This window comes from Cervus elaphus, chromosome 5 (assembly GCF_910594005.1).
Source record: "Cervus elaphus chromosome 5, mCerEla1.1, whole genome shotgun sequence".
Lineage (NCBI taxonomy): Eukaryota > Metazoa > Chordata > Mammalia > Artiodactyla > Cervidae > Cervus > Cervus elaphus.
The window spans coordinates 116,936,089-116,948,407 of record NC_057819.1 but is presented as its reverse complement, the minus strand read 5'-3'; the positions used below and the strand labels follow the sequence as shown (position 1 = coordinate 116,948,407).

The 12,319-nt window shown below is 44.5% G+C and overlaps 2 protein-coding genes and 1 long non-coding RNA gene across 3 annotated transcripts in view; 1 reads left to right on the top strand and 2 right to left on the bottom strand.

Annotated features, from left to right (window-relative positions):
* NMT1 (N-myristoyltransferase 1) overlaps nt 1-3,928 on the bottom strand; it is a 29,772-nt gene extending 25,844 nt beyond the window's left edge. Inside the window, exon 1 of the mRNA XM_043904867.1 lies at nt 3,557-3,928. Coding sequence (XP_043760802.1) covers nt 3,557-3,687 — 131 coding nt within the window. The 5' untranslated portion in view covers nt 3,688-3,928. The remainder of the gene's footprint in view (nt 1-3,556) is intronic.
* A 42-nt stretch (nt 3,929-3,970) lies between these two features.
* On the top strand, nt 3,971-5,754 carry LOC122695237. Its single transcript, XR_006341325.1, has 2 exons — nt 3,971-4,109; nt 5,392-5,754. It is a non-coding gene; the product is annotated as an uncharacterized LOC122695237 (long non-coding RNA).
* A 616-nt stretch (nt 5,755-6,370) lies between these two features.
* On the bottom strand, nt 6,371-6,883 carry LOC122695236 (reactive oxygen species modulator 1-like). The gene has a single exon (XM_043904876.1). The coding sequence runs from the start codon at nt 6,708-6,710 to the stop codon at nt 6,477-6,479; it is 234 nt and encodes a 77-aa protein (XP_043760811.1). The 5' UTR covers nt 6,711-6,883; the 3' UTR covers nt 6,371-6,476.
* Nucleotides 6,884-12,319: the final 5,436 nt, after the last annotated feature.

The window sequence follows — 12,319 nt, the reverse complement described above, 5'->3', positions numbered from 1 at the left end:
GGGAAATAAAATTAGAACACTTATTTGATATCAGTGATGAGGCTTCTCTTTTCATTTCTGCTTTGATCTAGTTTTGAAGAACCAAAAGCTGAAGGGAGAAATTAAGAAAAAGGAACTAAAAAGATTTCTTCCTTCTAAGGACCAGATACAGCTATAAGCCATCAAATAAACATGGAAAGAGCCACTCTTGGAGAAGCTGAAGAATAAAACAGAAGCAAGTAACGATAGCTTTATGGAATTCCATTCAAAACGACCTTTCTTTTCTCTTAAGTTTCTTCATAAGGAATAATATCGCATCATCAGGAAGTTAAGAAAAACTCATAAGAACCCATTTTAACCTGTCCCCATGGAGTAAGAAAACAGAATGGGAAACAGACATCCCTGATCAAAGTGTTCTTGACCAATGACTTCCCAGCATCTCAGTGGTATTAACAACATTGCAAAATAAATTCCAACAGAATCCTAACAGCAAAACAGTGTAAAAATTCTTTCCCATTCCAAAGCATCCAAATAAACTTTATCTCACAACTAAAATCTACTGCCAGCTGATAAGGTTTATTCTTCAGTGATAAATCTCTTACTAAAAACAAGCAAGCAAATTAAATCCTATAGATGAATCATGACCCGCAGGGGATGTAGTATAAAGATTATTTTAGCCTGACTCTCCGCTCAATTAACTGCTCAAGGAAACTTATGCCAGGTAACTGGGGGTGGGGGGGGTGGGGTTGGGCTGGGGGTAATGCTACCCTCCTTTCTTTCCTCAGTTGAGTGGATTTTTTAAAAAATAGAAAAACTATAAAGAGATACACACACACTCACATGCACACATCTATACTAAAGATGTATGCTTGTGAACATGTGTGTGCTTTTATGTATACATGAAATTTATACCCGCCAAATGTTTAATTATGGAAGAAAAAAACTCACGACTAGAAAAATCAAGAACTAACATACATAAAGAAGGGACATAAGACCCAGCACCAATGCACTCCCTATTATTCCAGTGCATGAACGCAGTTCATTTCATCAGTGTAAAGCACTGAGCCTATCCTGAAAGGTCCAAGAGAACAAGGGTTGGTTTGAACTATCATTAACTTTTATTGCATATTGTCTGTTAGAACTGTTAGCATCAAAAGGAGATATTTTGATTCTTCTATCACTTTGAACACATTTAAAATAATATTAAGTAAAGACAAGCAACATTTCAAAAAGCCAAAAAACAGTGGAAAACTTCCATGACAAAACTGAAGGATTCTTGATTTCTGTGGGTATTTCGCAGTAACTATAGTAAGGCTTATGAGACTTATTTGGGGAAAATTAAGTGTACATGTGAGAAAAATCTGATATCCTTCTCCTCAGTGAGGAGAAAGGAACCTGCACTAACACTGGGCTACAGACTTAACATGTCATTCATTCATCCAGCAAATACTCATGAATACCCACTAACTGCCAGCCATCTCAAAGACAGGATCCTGTTCTGAAACTCCTCATGGTCAGGTAAGACAAGTATTGGATACAAATGTTACTTAACTCCTCTCAGGAGAAAAGCTACAAAAAAATATAGTATGTGATAGTGTAAGGGGGAGGGGGTTGGGGGGAGGACAGGAAAGATCTGAAGAAATAGAAGGGGGAAGGCTGCTTCAGAGGTTATCTCATGTAATCTGGACAAGTGGAGGTTAAGTAACTTTCCCAAGGACACAGGACTATTAAGTGTCAAACCAGGCTTTGAACACATGTTTGAATGATTCCGAAGTCTATGCTTTTCCCATTGTACTACACAGCTTTTTCCCAAAACCATTTCCTCTGACAATTAATGGAAAAAATGTCAAGTCTATTCCAGATTCCAAGTGCCAGAACTAGACTCTGCCCTTCAGGCTGGGTCCTCTGTTTTTCACCTGCGACCTCCAAGCTTACTCATACAGATCTCTAGATTTGGGATACCAATAAACTTAATTTGTCCATCCAGCCCATAAGCATGCACTTCCAAAGAGTTTTTTAAGGCTACCACTTTGTTGTACTCTAAATAAAACACAGAACTTTTTGCCAAACAGTCCTGCAAAGTGATTCATAGATTATAGGCAATAAAACCAACTAACAAGCTACAGACACTGGTCAGGGCAACAGTTTGGCATTGAAAACAAAAGCAACTACACACACAGCAAAGATGATGTGGTACTTTCACTTCTGAAACGAATCTCGAATTCAACAACTCTCACATGTGACTGGGGTCTCTACTCAGAAGGGCCACTTTCCCTCCTTCCTGTTCCTAGTTCCTCTTTTTCAGCTCTTCCTTTCTCAGGAATCTAGAGGTTTTTTATTACATTAGATCTGTGTGCAAAAGGACACAGTCCTATAAAAACCAAATCTAACAAGCTTCCTTTTCCCCTGCACCTTCTTGTGGTTTTAAACCCGACTGAAGAACAGAAAGCTAGATCTTTTGACCTAAGCATTCATCACAAGCCACTTATAAGCCATTTAAATAATCCTTTGTTCTCCCATCACCTCAAGGTAACAGAATCTCTCTTTAAAGTTTATCCAAAGACCTTAACCTTACCCTTTTACCTCCAGGGCTACCACCAACCGATTGATTCAGCAAAGGACAAGATGGCTACGAAAATCAGACCATCAAAGACTCAGCCAAAGTTATACATCCAAGAGTCTCTCATGACTTTCCGTTAGGAAACATATATAGATAAGGAGAGTGAGCCTCTGCGCCAGCCACTGTAACAATGTGAGGAAAGAGAAATGATCGGGTGTGGCTGAAATTTGGAAGCTCAACACTCAAACGTTTGATGCGTTCCTTCTACCCGAGGAATACCCGGAAGCAAGACCCTAAAGTACAGGAGACGCAGTATTAAACCACTTCCAAACTGTCCAAGGAAGCACCATCACCCAATTTCTTGAAGCTCGAAGCTACTTCGCAAAGTTAATAGAGCAAAGATACTGAAAGAACTAATTGTATATTGCTCGGGAAACTTATGGATCATTTGGAGCAGCGGGCACCATATACATCAAAATATCATACAGTAATTACATAGGGTTTATAAGGTGAGTTTATATCTTGGGATTCTCTAGTAGTGATATTTTTACAACATAATTATGGTTGGTATAGCCTGATGAATTTCCTCCTTGAAGGTGAACTGAACTGCAGTGAAACGTTTTATTATTCGTTTACTGCTAAACACGTTGTTCACACACCACCACTGTAAGTAACATTCCTTTTGAACTGTACTGTTAGATGGACCTGTGTTGTGCCATCGAAGGCCATCGTCCAACATGCTCTTTTCCCCGGACGCGCATGAGCCACATGACGGGAACATTACACAGAAGAACTTTTATATAATAAAAGTATTGAATGTCTCTGGGCCTTAACATACTGAGCACCCACCCCTGATAAATGACAAAGAGAGCAACCAATCGCCAGACAGGATTCCAATGTCTCAGCCAATAGGAATGTGGGGGTAGGGCTACACTAAGCTCCTGGTGACTTCCCCGCACCCCAGAGACCCAGGTTGTGGCGGACTGGATGGGAATTGGACTCCGAGGATCTCGTTACCCCCGGTTGTAGCTGTTGTCCTCCTCGTTCTCGCAATCGCTGCAGTGCTCATGGCCGTTTCCATTCCCTTCCATCATCTGCGGCAGCGGAGGTGCCGGCGGCTTCACTGCTGTATCACTCTCGTCCGCCATCTTGAGTTGCGAGAGCCGGCCTCCGCGCCTCGCTACATGGGGGGTTCCTATTGGACAAGGGGAACTTGCGCGATATTCTGGGTTTTGTAGTTTTCGTGGCGAAAGTAGCTGTAGCTAGGAGCAGGTTATTCCCGGGAAACCGGAACAAGATGGACTACAATACCCAGAAATCAAGAGAGGAGGCGGTCGTGGGTGGGGAGCCAGCCCTACCCGGAAGTTCTGGGAGTTCTGTCGCGCGGGAGGAAAGAAGGGCCCGAGGTTGGCGAGGCCCACGCTTCGCCACCCGGGCGGTCGCATCGCATGCTGGGAGTTGTAGTTCGATGCAGTTTAGGGTTTTGGGCGTGGGCTCCAAAATCCTAGGTTTGACCTCAGCCGGCCCTGAGCCGTTATTGGCTGCCGTTAAGGACCGTTACCATTCTCAGGTAAGTAAGAGGCCTTGAGGACTGCGGCTGCGACCCACTGGAAGCCCAAATGCATAGGAGTTTCTTGGAGAGCCTTTCTGCAAGAAGCCAGGTCTGCTCCTGGCCGCCTTTCCTCGCTCGGGATTCTGGGCGGCCCTTGGTCGTTGGTAGCTCGAGGCCTCATGAAAGGCGGTGGATTGTGATGTGCAGAGCACTGATCCTGACCAGTGACATCTGACTGCTCTGTCAGGCCTTAGCCCTTCTTGGCCTGAAGCTCTTACCCACACAGAGTCCCTTTCATTCTCCGCAGCAGCCCTCCACAATTACTCACTGCCATCTTCTCAACAAGTCTAGAAGGTGGGCACTGTTCCCTTTTTTCACAGACAAGAAACTTGGCCCCAAAGTTGGTGGGTAAATTCGACAGTCTAATAGCTAATGAGTGGCGGGCGGGGGGAGGCGAGAAGTATACATATATGGATATGACTTAAACTCTCTTAAGTTCTTTACCACTAAAGTCCCATTGTCTCATACATCTACCCAAGGAAATCAGTTATTAGAAGGTAATTTTGACATCTTAAGCTATTTTTAGCCTTGACTGAATGCTCCAGTCCTTTGGGTCTCACCCCTGTGGTTGAGTAATCTCACCGGAGTGTTGAGGCAGAGCCCAAAGACATGGTTACCATTCCTAGAGATTTTCCGTTCAGCTTGGGTTATGTGGATGTTGAGGGAAGGACAAGTTCTTATCATCAGAGAGCTGCATGAAATGATCTAGCCAAGAAGGGAAATGATCTTGCCTTTGGGATACTCTCAGCGTGGGAAGAGGAATAGAGCGGGAAGAAGTATTTCCCTTCTGATTCAGGAAAGCAAAACAAAAGAGAGCTAAATATAGTCAATGCTTGATCTTATACCAGTGGCAAGAGCAGAAGTGTTACTAATATGATCCAAAGCAGCAGGTAACCCGCAATCATTTATATTTGACTTTGGAACGCAGACTCTTGCTCAGGCTGAGAACTGTTACCCTTTCTTGTCTCTCTGGGGCCAAGACTGTGGTCAGCATGATGCCTTATATGCAATGCAGGCAAAAGGAGGCGGTCAGAGATAATAATAAAGCCTTATATGTGTTAGATGGATTTAAATTTTCTAAGTATTTCAGTTATAATAGCTCATGTGACTTTGTGAAGGAGGCTTGAAGAAAACTGTGCTTGGAAAAATTTAAAAAAATAGCAATACCTAGTTGCAGACCTTGAACCAGAACTCATTTCTGGTATTCTGATTCCCAGCCCTATATTTTCTTTTCCTACAGATTTTCAGAGGCTGAATTAAGGCTAATGAAATGGGACTCATGAAGAGTGATTATGGAGGATGATGGTGCTGGTGTTTGTGGCCTCTTGTCATTCTTGCAATCTGAAGCTTAAGTAAGACACTCTGCATGGTATTTTACTGCAAACCAAGCAATTTTGGCTCAGTGGAGAGCTTTTCTGGGAGATAGGCAAGCAATGTGACTGAGGTGGCCAAGCTCAGAATGCAAGTATGAGTCCAAGTTTCTGGAATCCAAGTTAGAATCTTCTAAATTCTTAGATTTTGTAGGATTCATGACTTCTCTGTAGTAAAAATTTTAATTTTTATGTTTTTAAAAAGAAATTTAAAAACATAGAAATTGAGTATATGTGACACTTGGTTTGTTTTTTCTTTTTTTGGCCATACCACATGGCTTATAGATTCTTAGTTCCCCAACCAGGGACTGAACCTGACCCTGGCAGTGAAAGCACCAGGTCCTAACCTCTGGACCACCAGGGAATTCCCAACACCTTTTTAAAAACTTTATTTTTTTTAAGAAATATCTTTTGTTTTAAAAATTTATATTTATTTGGTTGTACTGGCTCTTAGTTGCAGCATGTGGGATCTAGTTCCCTGACCAGGGATCAAACCCAGTCCCCCTGCATTGGGAGTGCTGAGTCTTAGCCACTGGACCACCAGAGAAGTCCCCATCACCTTTTTTTTTAATGTCCATTTAATGACTGAATTTTGCCACATGTGACTTCAATGCCTGAGCTTACTTGAATGTCTAAGCAACTAAGCCTGCGTGCCACAACTACTGAAGCCTGAGCAGTCTAGAACCTGTGCTCTGCAACAAGAGAAGCCACTGCAGTGAGAAGCCTGAGCTCTGCAACAAAGACCTAGGACAGCCAAAAAGAAATAATTAATTTTAAAAATGAAAAAAAAAAAGAAAAAAAATAAAAATGAAAAAAAAAAAGCATATAATCCTGTGTAATTCTGGATAGTTTTTTTTTTTTCCGAATACTCAAAGACTTGCTTTATTATAGTACACATGGGATGGAACTGATGGGAGGGGGTGGATGTTGTGGGCAACCACTGCCCTGATTAGCATCAGATGCCCATCCCGATGGCCATGAATGTGCCAAAGGTGCTGTCACTCTGCATCATGGTTTTTCTGATGCTGCCCATCAGCTCCCGACCCCACATTCCCATCCTGAGACAGGAAAAGGTCCCGAAGAGTGCCCCTGCCGCCATGCCCACAGAGCAGCCCATCACGAAGCCCATCTTCATGCAGTTGAAGCAGCTTGGCTGGGACTGTCCATAGGGACCCATGGCCACCAGCATCTTGCTTGTGGCTTCGGTTGCTCAGATCTGCGTCTTACATAGAATGCAAGCTGGAATGCACTTGAGATCCTCTAGATAGTTTTTACATATTTTTCAATTAAATCTTGGTCCTGTTTCTCTGAGGTAAACATCCCCAGCTTTCTGAGCTCCTCAACACACTAAAATGGCACAATTTTCCCATCTAGCACTTCTGGCTCTTCCTATCCACCCATTCTGGCAAGAGCCTCATACAAGTAAGTGAGGTATAGCAGGCCCCAAAGAATGGCTGAAGGATATCCCTGTAAACCTCTGCAGATTCTGGAATTTACTCCTAGGGTGCACACCTCCATTAATCCTTCTGGGTTATTACTGGAGACAATAGAATATAGTCATTAAGAGTAGGTTCCAGACTCTAACTCCCTGGCTTCTAAGTCCTGGCTCTGCCTGTGACCCACCAAGTCACTTAGGCAAGTCACTTACCCTTTCTGAGCCTCAGTGTCCTAATCTGAGACAGTGCACACATAGCAGTAAAGTGTTTTCCCCTCCCAGAAAGTCAGCATCACTCCTGGTGATCAAAAAAAAAACTTTCTGGTGATGTCCATCACAGATCAAGGCCGTTGCTGTGCTCCCAGCAGATCAGAGATCCCTTTCTTCAGATGGGCCTGGGAAGGCATGAGCCAGGTCACCTTCATGATTCATTTAGCCAGTGGTTTGGAGCACTCATGTCCTGACATGTCGGTCTCTGTGGCAGAAGGTAGACAATTAGGGATGGACCACCACAGTCCCCTCCTTGGGTCCCCTCCATCAGTTGGTAGGTGTCTGGTCTGGTAGAACACAGTGCAGAAGAGGTGAGGGGTGGCCACAGGATGTAGCAGGAGCCTAGAGGTGGAATCCTTAACCTGGGGAAAGGGGTTCTGGAGAAGACGGCTGAGCTGAGTTTTGGTAGCAGAAGCAGACAGCCTGGGTGGACATCCTAGGCAGAAGGTATGAAAGTGGAGGTATAACAAAAGAGAAAGTTTGGAGGTGTCACAAAGGAGAATGATGTGGCCAGCTTGGAGTGTGAGGAGCATTTTGGAAGTTGAGACCAGAGAGGCAGCCAGAAGTCAGACCGGGAAAGGATGCAGCTGCCATGCTGAGCAGTTTGGACTTTACCCTGAAGACTGGGAACCACAGAAGGATTTTGACTGGGGAGAAAGATGATGCAATTTTTGTTGGAGAAATATCATACTGGGCAACATCCTGGCTCTCCTAGGGAAGAGAGCTTTTCTCCTCTGAAAAACAGGGCTAGTGGGCTCGATTGTGAAATAGGGACTGGAGAGATGGTCTTTGGCAGCCCCCTGTCCCCCCTAGAGCTCACGCTCAGAAAGGGCATCCTTTCTCCTTGTGACAGTCCCTGAAATACCAGGTCCCTGGACCACAGTGGGCCCAGCCTTCTGCTTGGTGCTTTGGGATTTAAGAGAGTGCCAAGCATTCCCTGCCCAGAAGGCACTTCCAGTGAAATCCGGAAAACCAGGCACACTTGAAACCAAAATAACAAGGCCTGACTGGGTGTGATTAAATGAACTGGATAGATAAGTTAACTGAAGATGGGGATGGGGCAGGCACTGCAGACCTCTGGGCCAGGGTGGTTAGAAAAGGCTTCCTGGAGAAAGCAGGACTCAAACTGGGCCTTGGAGGCAACTTAAGCCCTGGATTCCCCCATCATGATCATTTTGGGGGGCCCTGTGGACCCATTCCTGAGCTGGAGCCACAGCTGTAGTTTTACTTTTTTAAGTTTATTAATTTTTAAAATTACTTATTTGGCTGCACCAAGTTTTAGTGCTGCATGCAAACTCTTAGTTGTGGCACAAGGGATCTAGTTCCCTGACCAGGGATTGAACCAGGCCCCCTGCATTGAAAGCACCGAGTCTTAGCCCCTGAATCACCAGAGAAGTCTCCCTGCAGTTTTACTTTTGTTTGTGTGGTTGTTGAATTTGCAACCATTTTTCCCCCGCAAGACCCTGTGTTCTATGAAGGCAGAACAGGTTGGATTTTCCTCACTTTATCATTTGGGCCAGCACACAAATGTTTTTTGTTGTTGTTTTTTGTTGTTGTTTAACAAGTCATGTCCGATTCTTTTGTAACTCCATGGACTGTCGTCCCCCAGACTCCTCTGTCCGTGGGATTTCCCAGGCAAGAATACTGGAGTGGGTTGCCATTTCCTACTCCAGGGGATCTTTCCCAACCCAGGGATCCAACCCATGTCCCCTGCATTACAGGGGGATTCTTTACTATCGACCCACAGGGAAGTCCAAGCCCTCAATTAATATTTGTTGGATTAATTAATGTATGACTGGGTAAATGAGTGAATAGGAGAAAGAAGGGACAAGGGCTTCAGGATGTGGAAATGTTGCAAACAAGGGGCAGAGGCAGAAACACATGGTATGGTGACCACGCATGCCTAAAGCACTTTATTACTCACAAAATGAGCTCACACAGTACTGTCTCGTTTGATCCTTACCATCAGTTGTTTTGTTTGACCCTGTGCAGTAAACCGGGCTGCTATAATTCCTGTTTTATGATGAGAAAAACAGAAGTTCAATGATTTGTCCAAAGTTTCACTGCTACTTAGGATGAGCTTGGACTTGAACCTGTTGTTTTCATGCAAAGTCTAGTGCAGTAACTAAATTGCCTTCTTCCTTTGCCTTTCCCAAGGGGGAACATACGGTAAGACATATGGTAGAACATATGTTTGAAGGAATGATTAGGGGCCAGGTCACAGAAAGCCTTGAGTTTCAGGCTCATCTTCAGAGTTTGGACTTTATCTCCCAGCTGGGAAGTCTTTTTTTTTTTTTTTTTTCTTTTAAGCTATTTAATAAAGAATAAATATTAATGATATTTGTGAGGGATGGTATGAAGTTAATTGCATATTAATATTTATTTAAAATAAATATACAGAAAGTAAGTTTAATTTTAAGAACTGAGTCAAAGGCCCAGGAGTCAAAGGAGTCATCTCTACTGGACTCGGAGGGCACCAAACAACTTGAAGTAGCTCTGTGGTCCGGGCGTCATGCTAGATGCTAAGGACATGGGGGTACTGAGATACAGGTCATTATCAGGATGAAGTGAGATTGTGTAAGCAGTCCAAGCCTGCTCAAAGTTTATTACCACCATCCAAAATTACAGAGCATATGTGTTTGAGCTGAAAAAGTCCTTGATGACATCACCTCAAAACTGCAAAGACAGAGCTTCAGTTCAGAGGAAGTTCCTGGGTTGAAGCCCCTGAAGCTGCCCTTCAGCCCTTCCTCCAGGTTCATCCCAGAGCAGAGATGCAGCTGCTGTTGGCAGATTGGACCACAAAATGCCTAATTAGAGCCCCCACTTGTACATCTAGCTCACAATACTGTAAGGCAGAATGGGGGGGGGGGGGCGGGGGAAGGATTATCCTGAAGGGATTGCCTAACAATATGCCCCTAGGAAGAGCTTGATACCCTGGGGGAGGCGAAGGCATCTTATTTCTATCACTGCCGTGGTCAGTCATTGTTACTGATGGGGATGGGGTAGGGGCGGTGTGCTCTGGCTATCCTTCTGATGGGACAGAAGTAGGCCAGAGGTTGAGAACCACAAAGTGAGGTTATCTGAAAGTTGTTTAGTCCAGGAAGAGGACTGGACCATTAGCTCTACAGAATAGGAATTAGACTTGTTTTACTATGACCCTGTGAATTAGAAGAGATGTTACCTAAGGAAAAATGGCCAAGATTGAATTTCAGAGATATCATGAAGCTGTCTGGAAAGACAGTACATTCACTGACACTGGACTTGTCCAAGTAAAGTAAGCAGAGATGATGTGGAGGAGATTCAGACACTGAAGAGGTGTTTGGACCAAATGGCCCCTTTGATCATGAGATGCAATCCTGCTTGGGTGATGTCAGTCTGTGCTTCTGACCTCAAGAAGAAAGGTTTCAGGGACTGGAGTGATCAGAGAAAGATGTTGGCTTACTTCATCCTTCAATGTATTGGATCCTGAGTAAGCTGGACACTGGGCCAGGCACTGAGGACACTAGTGGTGAAGACAGACAAGATTCCTGCCTTGAAGCTGAAAGCAGAGATACAGTTTAGAAAGAGGGAGAAGGAGGCAGGGTAGGAGTCAAGGACCACCTACTCATTTGAAAAGACCCTGATGCTGGGGGAAATTGAAGGCGGGAGGAGAAGGGGATGACAAAGAATGAGATGGTTGGATGGCATCACCAACTCAATGGACATGAGTTTGAGTAGGCTTTGGGAGTTGGTGATGGACAGGGAAGCCTGGTGTGCTGCAACCCATGGGGTCACAAAGAGTCGGACACAACTGAGCGACTGAACTGAACTATATGTGAAGCACCCTTAGGTGTTTTTATGTTTTTTCAATTCTTTCAATAAGCAGCACGGTAGCCAATATTTGCACTTTGAAAGAGCAGAGGGGCTAAGTGACTTGGCTAGGGTTTTAAGCATAGAATGAGCTCCACAGCCAATGTACATGGTAAATGGATTAACCTTTATATGTCAGCTTCCACAACTACTGAGCCTGCATACCACAACTAGAGAATCTATGCCATGTGCCACAACAAAGGATAATACGTGCCACAACTAAGACCCTACACAGCCAAATAAATAAATATATATATTTTAAAATGTCAGTTTCTGGGAATTCCCTGGCAGTCTGTTAGGGGAAGCACACTGACATAAATGGCCCACCCTGGCCACGCACCATAGTAACCATTTGCCTGAGTTGTTTTATGATAGGAGGTCCAGGTAAGGAACACGGAAATAATAAGCCATCATCAACCAGAAAAGTTCAGGAAAGGTCCAAAGGAGACACCACATGTCTGACCACCTCCCAGAAGCCTTCTCACTGGCATCCATCTTGGCTGAACAAGGCGTCCACCACCAGGAAGGACTCCTGAGTCAGAATGATTGGCTAAAGACAACACAATCCCATCACCATGAAACCAGAGACTGCGAACCACGTGGCAGAGCAGTTCTCCTGGGTTCCTTTACCCTGCTACTCTCCGGCTGGGAGCCCTTTCCCAGTACAATCTCTTGTTTTGTCAGCACATGTGTCTCCTTGGACAATTCATTTCCAAGTGTTAGACAAGAGCCCAATTTCAGGCCCTGGAAGGGGTTTCCCTTCCTGCAACAAGTCCAGTGGTTAGGATTCTGCACTTTCACTGATGAGGGCGGCTGGTCAGGGAACTAAGATCCCACAAGCTGCCCAGCCAGGCTAAAATAAATATAAAAAGGGGATGGTAGGGACTTCCCTGGTGGTCCAGTGGTTAAGACTCTGAGCTTCCAATGCAGGGGGCCCAGGTTCGATCCTCGATCAGGGAGCTAAGATCCCACATGCTGCACAGCGTGGCCAAAAAATAAATAAATAAATTAAATAAAACATGGTGTAGAAGAATTAAAAAAAAAAAAAGGGGATGGTAATGGTATCTACCTCAAGGACTGTGAAGATTCAATGAGACTGCCTACAGAGTGCTGTTAAAGACTTGGCCGTAGCCACTACCATGGCAATTGTTGCCATTGCCAGAGGCTGCACAGCTAGTGGTGGCCAGTCCTGAACTGGAAGTTAGGCTCCCCCGCCCCGGGTTTCTTCCAGCTTGGAAATGTTT

Coding starts and splice junctions, on each gene's coding strand:
- LOC122695236 (XM_043904876.1), bottom strand. CDS start 6,710: ATGCTGGTGGCCATGGGTCCCTATGGACAGTCCCAGCCAAGCTGCTTC.